This window comes from Rhinolophus hipposideros (assembly GCF_964194185.1).
Source record: "Rhinolophus hipposideros genome assembly, chromosome: 11".
Classification (NCBI taxonomy): Eukaryota; Metazoa; Chordata; class Mammalia; order Chiroptera; family Rhinolophidae; genus Rhinolophus; species Rhinolophus hipposideros.
The window spans coordinates 44,274,319-44,285,997 of NC_138057.1; the positions used below are offsets into that span (position 1 = coordinate 44,274,319).

Sequence of the window (11,679 nt, forward strand, 5' to 3'; positions counted from 1 at the left end):
CAATATATCATAGACCAGATTGCTTAAAGAACAGACACGTATTTCTCATAGTTCTGGAGGCAAGTTCAAAATCAAGATACTGGCAGATTTTGCTCCTGGTGGGGACCCACCTTCTGACTTATAGACAGCTGCCTTCTTACTGTGTGCTCATATGGTATTTCCTCAGTGCCTGTGCGTGCAGAGAGATAAAGCTCTGGTGTCTTTTCTTTCTTTTTTTTTTTTTTTTGACATTTGTTGGTTACTTTATTTAATTTTTCACTGTAAAGACAAGATCCAAATCAAAACCTCTAAACTTATACTTTTCCACTTGGAAGAATCAAAAAAATAAGCTATAATTCTAAAGTAAGTTCAATAAAGCAAATACTACTCTTATGAGCACTACTGAAACAAGGTAAAACACAAATATCTGATTTTATACCTAAATTGAAGTGTTGCCAGTGAAGTCAATTACAGATGTTTACTCTGAAATATGCTACTGTGAAGGCTGGAGACTCAAATACCGATAATTTTTATTCAAAATTAAATGTATGGCTACCCAGAAAATAGGTTGAACTGGAACCTGAAGACCATTTTATAATATTCATTCACAACAATTTTTTAAAGACAGGCTATTGTTTAAATACAAACCAGGAGTTTTAAAATCATCTCTAGTGTTTTCAACTGTTGCAGCGCCATAAACCAAAGACTCAAATACTTTCAAATGATCAGATATTATTTAGGGAAAAAGTCTTGTGTGTTGTGTACATACAATTATAGTAAAAAAATGTCTATAAACAAGATGTAGCCCCTCTATTTTCACGGACAGCACACTGCATTACAGTAAACCGAGTTTATATTCCACCATCAAGTGTGGTTCTCCCATTAGTTCACTTTGTGACGGGTCATTAAGAATATCTTCAAATCCAATAGTCTCATCATTACCCCTCAAAATATCCAGTGAAAGGTTTGAGCTTGGAAGAAATGGAAGACGCTGAACCTGCTGCACCGCCTTGAATTCCATTTGCAACTTGAGTGGAGCAAACAGACCCTGGATGTTTCTCAGTGTGGAAAAATTCATTTTATCTTGGTTGAGCTGAAAATTTTTTTCTGATAATTCAAGAGGATGACTGGGCAAGACTTCATTTTTCACACAAGAAAAACCTTTTCGAAGAAGATCGTGACTTTCAAAAGGTCCACTTGCTGAAAGTTCAGTAACAGGAATACTGTCCTTTAGCTGAGATCCAAGTCCTCTGGCATTCATCTTCAACTCGCTCTGCGAACAGCCTCTCAGCCCAGTTACCGTCCAAGCTCTGGTGTCTTTTCCTCTTCATATAAGGGCGCTAATCCCATCATTGCAGATCTACTCTGCTCCCCTCATCTGAACCTAATTACTTCCAGAGATCCCATCTCCAAACACCATCACATTGGGGATTAAGACTTTAACACACAAATTTGGGGGGAACATAATCATTCAGTCTATAACAATGGGTGACAAAATTATTTTAATGGTAATTTTAATTATTTATGATTTTTGCCTTACGTTAGTAAGGCAAAACTTTAGAAACTAAACTCTTTTTAAGATGAAACATTAGTCTCTTTCTCCATTTATTAGAAGAATTTAAGCAAATCATTTCAATTCTTTATCTGATATTGTCACAATTAGTAGTAATGTCCACTTCTCTGCATCTCTTAGGTTTATTTAAATATCCAATAAGATAAAATATGTCCAAGTAGTTTTTACATACTTATTATTTAAGTTATATAAAAATAATTTCTAAAATAAGGTAAAGCATGGATATCTCTTTGAAATTGCCAAATCCAATGATGAGTTAAAAATTTAGTAAGGTTTTGAATAAATTTTTTAAAACTTTTTTCACATACTATTTATAAGGTTAGTTATATATATATGTATATATGTGTGTGTGTATATATATATACACACACACATATATATGTACACACACACACACACACACACACACACACACACACACACACACACAGTCCAAGGGAGAAAAAGGGTAAAAATGTCTTTAGTGATACTTTGATTAAAGCTTGGGTTATTTCATTTACCTGATAAGCTTACTTGTCCTATTGCAAGTTGGCATCATCGTTGCCATCCTGCAGCTGTTGGACGGCACAATTTGAAACCCTCTTCATTGTCTGGGTTGTATGAGTGCACAGACATTCAAGAGCACTCACAACTGTAACTGCAAGTTGCCTCTGAGTGCATAGTCCTGAAATCTTAATATGCTACTTTTTTTTTTCTCCATAAACAATACAAAGAAGTTGACAGGTCTGAAAGGGGCTTATGTGAAAAGATAATTAAGAGCTTTAGAGAGTGTCAAGAGTCAATAGCTCAGCACTGTCAGCACTCCGGAGTGTTACAGGCTATAATTAGATGGCATGGAGGTGTAAGGCATGTTTGGCAGTTGATTCCTGCGTGATCTCCAACGGAAAAACAAAGAGCACCTCCATGAGATATCAGGCAAAGTGGGGAACAGAGATTCTCTGTTTCAAGGGGCTCTCTGTTGTTCCAGGTTGCATCATTTGGTGAAGAGCTTCCTTGCCTTTGATTGGCATCTATATGGGACACTTGGCCCACATTTGTCATTCCCACAGTTCTCTTGGCTTTGGGCTGCAGACTTCTCTTTAGCTCTATGAGCTAAGAATCATTTTTGCAGGGCTGTGGACACAGGCTGCTCCACAAACCGGTGCTGACTCTGAACTCCAGAGCATTCAAACGGATATAAGGCAGAGATAGTTGAGCCCTGATAAGAAGACATTTTCCAAAGAATTCTGGAAAAGTCCAGGAGAGTCTCTCCATAAGTGGAGTCAGAAAGACAAAAGTCACTACAAGACAGGATTAAGCTGCCCTAAACACTGAAAAGATTTGTGGAATAGCCCACCATATGAGGTTCAGAATTAAATAACAAACAAACCACTAATTGTAAAGTATGTATTTGGAAGTACAAAAATGTTCTGATTTTCCCCATTATGACAATTTCAATGATTTTAAAAATACATATAAAATTCTTTGCAGATGCTACTGCTTTAATGCTTTTAGTTGCCTCAGGCTTTAAGTACGCTCAGCCCATTTTGCTCTCTTGGTGTGTTTTTTAGTTGAGAGAAAAATATACCTTGATTTTACTGGCAAAACTTCATCTCCATAGGCTGTGAGGCACTTTCCATATAATTGAGCCAAACTGCAAATTTCTAGGTAAGTACTCCTGGTCATAAATTGACTATAAAACTTGCTTATTTTACAGAAGCTTTCATTTAACAACAACATTTAGTTGAAAAATTGCATTTTAATTAATAATATTTAAGTAAAATGTCTGAATATAATGACATAAATTCAATACATATGAAGTTAGAGAACACAAAGTTGGCTTAAAATCATCCTGTACACCCTTCAAACATAGCCATTTTTTAAATGGTTGACAGTATATTTTTTGCTTTAGAATTCTGACTGTGATCAAAGAATAATGTCACACAAACCTGCTAATTTTTAGAAATTTCCTTCAAATCTTGTTAGAATAAAGTTATAAAACACTGCAGATTGAAGTTTAAGTTTAAATCAATCTTGTTCCCTTCTTTTGTTCCAAAGACAATTACTTTCATAAGTTTTAAATATTTTACATACATTTTATCTGTATATCTGTACAATAATAAAGTATTGTTATTGTGCTTTAAAACTTATATAAATGGTATCAAATAAAAGATGCCATTGTGTAATTTGTCTTTTTAAAATTTAATACTATGTTTTTTTGAGAGCTACCCATGTTGGTATATATCTGGTTCATTTCTTTTTAACTACTGTATATTATTCCATTTTATAGTTAATGACAATAAGCCTGGAAAGGTAGTTTGGATTGCACTGTGGAGGTTGTCAAGTATATTAAAGACTTTGGACTTCGTCTATGATCATTGATATGGGAGAAAGTGGAGGATCATAGAATGTTTCTAAGCATTAATTAAATGGCATGAAAAACTCTTGAGTATCAGAAGACAAGTGTGGGGAAGTAAGAAAAGTAGAGTAGAAGGGGAGGGCTTTGTGGGACTGTAGGTTAAGATTGCGATTCAGAGCATAACATAATAACCCTACAAAATATAATAATGGCCCCTGTTGATTAAAATTTAAGTAATTTCCAGTTTTTCTCTTTAAAAAACAAAGCTTGTATGAACATTCATGTATGTGTGTCTCCATCTATTTGTACAACATGAATTATATCCATTTTCCGTTTTTGCAATTTCCCATGCTGCTATAACACTTTGGGCTTCAAAGAGAAGAAATAAAAATAATCTGATGATGCAAATACATGCAATCAATAAACAATATCTGATTTCAAATCTGTTGAAATTGAATACTATATCACTTTCTTAACTAATTTTCCATACTTTATCATTACAATTGGGTTACTTTTATGAAGTGACAAATTTTGTCAATGATTTCTTATCATACTTCCAGAGCTCAATAGCTACAATTCATCTGAAGACATTTAAAGATCAGAGAATCTACAAATCCAGGTGCCAGAGACCCTTCTGAAGCTAACCTTAGGATCCAATGATCCCAGATCATGCAACTTTCTTCCTCAACTGGCAAGAGTATCCAATAGGTTTTTCACTAATTTTTTGTGAAAGGAAAAGGGGGTGAAGAGGCACTCAACCACATTTAGGAAGAAAGCAAATGTATTAAAAATGGGTGGCATATACTAGCTTTTGTAATCTTACACCTGTTCATAATCAGACTTGAAAAAAGGTGTGTTAAGTTTTGCACCAGTCTTTAAAGGCTTTTTGCCATCACTTCCTCTTTCCTCATTTTCTCTCAGTGAAATCTAACAGTAAATGTGATATGACAGCTGAACTCATGTGTAAATATTAGATGGACTATGGTCAGGTCATAATAAGTTACTTTAGGCCCAGGTCTTCTTACCCTCTTCTAGAAGGAAACCTAAAAGCCATCTCTTTCGTCATAACGCTGGATAGGCCTTCGTTATAAGGTTATTATATTGTGCTCTGAATGTGGTCTTAACCTGGAGCCCCAAAAAGCCCTTCCCCTCCAATCCACTTTCCATAATGTCCCCACACTCGTTCTTCAGATACTCAGATCTTTTCATACCAATTAACGCTTTAAAACATTTATGATCCTCTATTTTCTCCCACATCGGTCACCATAGATAAAAGTCCAAATCTTTGGCATGGCACTTGAGGGAATCCATAGTCCCGTCCAAACTAACTTTTGTGGCTCATTTTCATTAATTTTTACTTCTATAATTTGTGTTCTCCTCAAACATTCATTGGGTCTCAACTATGCCCTCATCTTACACAGTTCTTTCTCTTTGATATAACTATTACTAAAAATCTTCAGATTATACTACCTTTGTGAAATCTTGCTCAACAGATTATATTGTCCTTACTTGGACATTCTTAAAACTGTTTAGACACTTTTTATGACCATATGCTATTATCCACAATTATTAGCATTGACACATGAATCTAACTCCTCCACAAAACACAAAATTTCTGGAATGCAAGGAAAATATCTCATTCACTTTCAGATCCCCCAGCATACTGCCATGCATATAGTAGGTATTTATTTAATAGAGTAGAAGCTGGATTAGAAAAGGAGTCTTATCTCTCTTATTCATCTCTCAATCTCTTGTTCTTAGAACAGCACTTGGCATATATGTGTCCATAAATATTTTATAATATAGAAAAGGTTGGTAAATTATAGTCTGTGGGACATATCCAGCTCAATACCTGTTTTTGTAAAGATTTATTGAACACAGCCACACCCACTTTTCTACATATTGTTAATGAATGCTTTCTCTAAACAACAGAGTTGAGTAGTTGCTATAGAGACTGTGTGGCCCACAGAACCTAAAATATTTATGATCTGGCCCTTTACAGAAAAATTTTGCTGACTGAAAAAATGAAAATGGGCTGTGTAGCAGGGAGATGCAAGATCAGAGAGCAGAACAAAATGTTTCTAAAAATATTGAATTTAGTTATTACTCTGATTTGTCGTTTCAAGAAATTGTCCTGCCCTCTATTTCCATCCACATGAAGATAGGCATAAATTCATTTATCATCAGCTTTCTTGCCATTATTTGATGGTGAATGATTAAAGATAGCTCAGACTGATATTTGGGACACACATACACACACATACACACACTCACACACATACATATATATGCATATATATGTATATAGTTTATGTATTTGTTAATTGTAGACATCATTTTGGAAAATGCTCAGAATTATCAATGAAAAAAATCATCATGCCCTAATAACACAACCCAACCTTTTAAAAATCACAAGGATAATTTTATCTGATTGATTTTCAGAATTCAGTCAAGAAATTTCAGGTTTGTGTGTGTAAATATATATATATAATAAAAAAATATATATATAAATATATAATAAAAATATATATATAATAAATATGTATATATTTATTTATATATATATAAATATATATATAACATCCAAGAATGACCTGCATATAATTGCAAGATAACAAACAATATTATAATTCTATTAAAAACAGTGGTACTTATTACATGCTAACTTGTGTTTATTCTGAAACTCCATCACCTAATGAATATGCAATTAACCTACTTATTACCACAGAAAACATCTCCTCAGAAATACAACATATCCACATAATTTTTAATCTGATTTTCAAAGGCTTTCAGTGAGAGAATATAATTTTTCCCAATAAGATATATTATTGGAAACACAACTGTATGTAGCCAATTCACTAAATCATCTGATTTATTTTAATTAGAGGTTAGCTGCTGAATGTGATTACAGTTACAATTATTACAATACCAGTCATCCACATTTCCATTAGCATTCCACTTGATAGTTAGCAATAAGCAGAAATGAAATATTAGGACTTTTAAGAGAAGAGATTACCAATTAGTACAATTCTCCACTGGCACAAGATAATTATTAATTATGATCATCATGGTAATTATTCACCAAGCTAAATTTCACTGGGCTACCTGTATGCAGATTCTCTCTGCACTGCATTCTAACATCAGCAGCCTTCTTATCTGCTCTGGAAATCCTGAAGCAATATTTGTATTAAATTCATAGTTGACTGCACACCAAATGGAAAGACAGCTGCGAAGGCGCAGGATAGATCTCGATTTCATTAAAGGATCCCTTCTCTTTGTAGGACATTGCAAGGAGAATATGTAAAAACATACACTTAAAGAAAAGTACCTCATATTCACATATATGCTTTCTGATCACACTGGATAAAATTGAACCAAACGAGGCCTCTCAGTACCTTTCAAAGAGAATTCTTTCATTCTCCTCCTAAAATTGCCATTCATATTCACACCAACACTATTTATTATAAAGAGAAGAAAACAAACAAATACAATTTGAGGATTGTTGATAACTCAAAAACTAATGCTATGTAGATAAGTCAGAAAAATATCTATAAGCATTGTGGTTTCCAACCTGCATGCACTTCACCATTGCAGTGCTAAGGCCATTATTTAGCAGTATGTATATTCTTCTGTATAAATACCTTTATGTAAAAACCAACATATTCTGCTCCAGGTTTTCTAATTGAAGTGAAAGATGTTTGAAAAGGTTCGAAGGAAATAAATACCAAATGAGACTTAGGAAAAAAAAAAAAGTGCTGGAGTGGACAGCACTGGACTAGGATTCAGATAAGAGTCAATCATAGATAGTTTTGACTGAATTTATATGGTTACTTTCTTGAGGCAATTTACTGAACTTTTTAGAGCCTTATGTTCTTAATTTTTACCTGAGGACAATATGTCTTCTGCCTTACTAGGAAGGCTGTTAGTAGAAATAAATACCAAATGAGACTTAGGAAAAAAAAAGTGAGATTGAATATGAAATAGTGTTTATAAGCCATAAAGTGTTACACAAATATAAGGTGACTTTAAATAATTCAAAGGAACCATATTTAACTAGACTGTTGAACGTTTCTTAAAAAATAATGTAAGAGTATTATATATCACCAAGTTTATGTTTTTGCTCGATAGAGAGAAACGGCTGAAATTGACAAAAATAGAATTTAGGTAAGAAGTTAAAATTTTTTCAGTCTCTGGATTGAGATATGTTGAAATAAATTACAATACAAAGTTTTGCATTCTCACTCTTTGTATATTTAAAAGGAAAAGACGAACAGCTCATGTTTTGAAAGTGAAAAGTAGATGCGCCACCCTAGCCCAAGTCATGGGGAAGAGAGCAGAACAAGCCCTGATTAAGTGCCTGTACCATCAGGAGGCACTTCTTGTAGTGATTGTATCAACCAACATCTTATTGATTCTAAATGGGGGAAAAATAAAGTGAATTCCAAGTGACTTGTTTTTTCTCATTCCTATAAATATTTGCTGCCAATGTTTGCCTTCATGCTTGAAAACATGAGCAAAGATTTGTCTTTGGGAAGAGCCCTATTTCTCATGTTTGAATAGCTGCTGCCCCAAAAAGGACTGAGAAGAGTAGGGGATGGCCATTATCCAATCCAGGGAGAGACACATTTGCTCAACAAAGCAAAAATATGTTTAAGGGTTAAAAGAAAGCAACTTGTAACTTGGCGTTTGTTATTACTTACCTATATTTCTTGAGTTGCATCAGAAACAGAGACAAACAGATATGGCTCAAATTGTCTTTGGGCATTAATCATTTTAAATGTTTATAAAGCCTAGTTTATGTAAATAAAAGCGCTATCAAAGATTTATAGATGTAATCATCATTTTGTTGGTAATATAATTCTGTTACAATATTTTTAAAATACCCATCTTCTATTCTAGGCCAAATTTCTGAAATCTCTGTCAGGAAGAAAATGCTATAATATATGAATTTTTTGCCCTATGAACTGATTATTTTTAGCAGCCTTTATGAACATAATAACAGTAATTTTAGCAGCTAATTTACCTAAAATCATTTTGTTCTAAAACCTGAAAGCCCCCTAATCAAAGGGTTTCCTTTGTCTAAAAAGTTAAATCAAAATACATGTTTTTAGTTAGTTTAAAGAGGAAAAATTAGGGTTTCTTAATGTTCAAATATTTAGTAAGCTCTCAAAAAGGTGTGGGGGAAGCAATCTGTCTGTCTTAGGAGAGGAAAAAAATTAAAGAGCGGATTTTTAAATTGTACCTCTTGACATCAATAAATAACAAGAGAGAGCTAGTATCATTCTTTACCATGCGTGCGTACAATACAATAAGCAAATCTGACTCATCTGCCAGCCTGATTGCTTTGTTTAGAATTCCACTGTCAGAGGTAAGGTGGGGGTGAGGGAATTTATGTAAATTAAGCCCTTCAAGGCTGGAAGAAAGTTGGATTATTTAAAAAAAAAGAAAAAAAAAACTTTTCCAAGTTTAGAAAGCTAAGTGTTTTTGTTCCCACATCAATTCTGAATAAGAGTGACTTAAGTTCTCAGACTCAGATTTAAAGTATGATCTGGAAACCATGACTATCAACTTCCACAGATTTTTCAGAGCTTTGAAGGCAACTGTGATCTGCATTTTCCTGCCTTTCTAGTCTTACCATGTGTGAATGTTGGGATGGAGAGTGGAGGAGGGAGTGATTTTTGGATAGGATATTTAGTTCCTGGCTTCTATATGGAATAAGTATAATAAATCAGATTAATCTAAGAGATGAACAGCCATTTGTCTGAAGGTTATGCAAGGTGATTGAGGCTCCAACATATTTATATTCAGTCAGAATTCATAGGAAGGTACAACATAGATTTTTCTGGAAATCCCTGGAAATCTCTGTCTACTACTCTCACATTGTGGGCATTTTGTTTGTTTGTTCAAGAGGGTAGCAGGGAGCTGGAGTCTAATTCTTGGACCCTCTGATTCCTTATCATGGTTGTTTAACACTCTAGTGAGCTGCACTAGAGTGCTGAATTCAAGTGACTTAAAGCATTCCAGATGCTATATAACACTTTGCAGAGTGGAGAATGCTGCAAAATTGACCAAAATATAGGAAGTTATAAGCTGGAATCCACACCAATTGTTGGGAAATCAGAGAGTATACTCTCTGGAGGAAGTTTGGTTTTAGGGTCAATGGCTGGAGGGTGATTGTGGGAAGATGATGATTCATTTATCATCATCTGTAGCACTGTAGTCCTCTCTTCCCAGCTCCATTCCAATCCACAGCTAGTCTTGAAGTGAGTAACTGGGGGGACCTGGAAGTTTTATGAGAATGCTTCAGCTCTCATGTGAGTGAAGATGAGGGCAAAAAAGAAAGAGAATAGGCCTGCAGAATTCCATTCCCCTCTGGAAAAGTGGTCAGCCTAAAGGCTAACAACAGAACTCTGGGCCTATGGTTTTTGGGATTCCTAGAGAACAAAGGTGGCTTCTGTCCACTTGTTGTTCCAGACATACCTGCTGAGCTCCCTCATCCTGGAGAGGCTAAGGGACAGGGGTGTTCATGATCTTTTTCCATCTGAGGAGGAATGAATCAATCTTTACCATTAAAGAGACCACGAAGCAGATAGGCTGCTGTAGTCTCCATGACTTAACAATTGGTATTTTGTTGGGCCTACAGGAACACATAAATGGCCTCTCCTCTTGAAGAAAGTATCAATGTTGTCCATTAAAGGGGCCTGACACTGTCTCCTAGCACTCATACTACGTAAAATACTAACAGCCTGAGTGATTTTACACACTAATAAAATATCACATAATTAAATATTTTCTTTATTATTTTTAATATTACTTATTGTCATTTGATTATTTTTTTTAAACAAGGGAACCCAGCCTGACTATGAACTGAATACATTGTTTAGATTATTTTATGTTTCACTGATTTTTGAACAGTAGTGGAATTAAGGCATGGGTTCTACAATTTATAGATTTGTATTGTTTGTTTATATTTAATAAATCTAATAATTCTTAAAGCAAAAAAAATGAAAACTTTAGGCCAATTATGGAAATTATAAAAGGTTTCTTCACAATCATTTAAAATTATTTCTTAAGTATGAAACACTATTTTACAAGTATTAAGCAACATTATTCAATAGCTTTGAAAATATTTCAAGAAGCAATATTTGTGAGTGAAATGTTTCAAAAATCTTTGCTCTATAAATGGCCATGTTAGTCTTATTTGAAATAATGTGACTCACAAGACACCCCATTCTCATTCTTGTTGTCCTTCAATTTACATACTGAAACTGTCATGTTAGTTACTAAATCTCAAAACATATTCTTTACAAAGAATCTCTCCAGGAGCCGATGTGGTCCTCAAGCATATTGAACCCGAGGGTATAGTTTATTTCAATGATGATACAGAATCGCCACAAAAACAAATGATCTATCATGTGGATCTTCTTTCATTTCTGATTTTATTAATTTGGGTCCTCACTTTTTTTTTTTTAATGAGTCTGGCTAAAGGTTTGTCAATTTTGTTTATCTTCTATAAGAACCAACTCTTGGATTCGTTGATCTTTTGTATTGTTTTTCTGGTTTCTATTTCATTTATTTCTGCTCTGATCTTTATTATCTCCTTCCTTGTACTCCCTTTGGGCTTATTTTGCTGTTCTTTTTCCAAATCCCTTAAGTGTGAAGAAAAACTGTTGATTAGTGGTGTTTCTTGTTTCTTTAGGTAGGCCCACAATGCTATGAATTTCCCTCTTAGGACTGCTTTCGCAGCATCTCATAGATTTTTGGTCATCGTGTTTTCATTGTTTTCATT

The 11,679-nt window shown here is 34.2% G+C and overlaps 1 protein-coding gene across 1 annotated transcript; it reads right to left on the reverse strand.

Moving 5' to 3' along the window:
• Window positions 1-335: 335 nt before the first annotated feature.
• LOC308504907 (proteasome maturation protein-like) lies at window positions 336-1,277 on the reverse strand. The gene has a single exon (XM_081066415.1). The coding sequence runs from the start codon at window positions 1,238-1,240 to the stop codon at window positions 815-817; it is 426 nt and encodes a 141-aa protein (XP_080922541.1). The 5' UTR covers window positions 1,241-1,277; the 3' UTR covers window positions 336-814.
• Window positions 1,278-11,679: the final 10,402 nt, after the last annotated feature.

Bases quoted from the DNA above. Each gene is read 5' to 3' on its own strand.
- LOC308504907 (XM_081066415.1), bottom strand. From the start codon at position 1,240: ATGAATGCCAGAGGACTTGGATCTCAGCTAAAGGACAGTATTCCTGTT.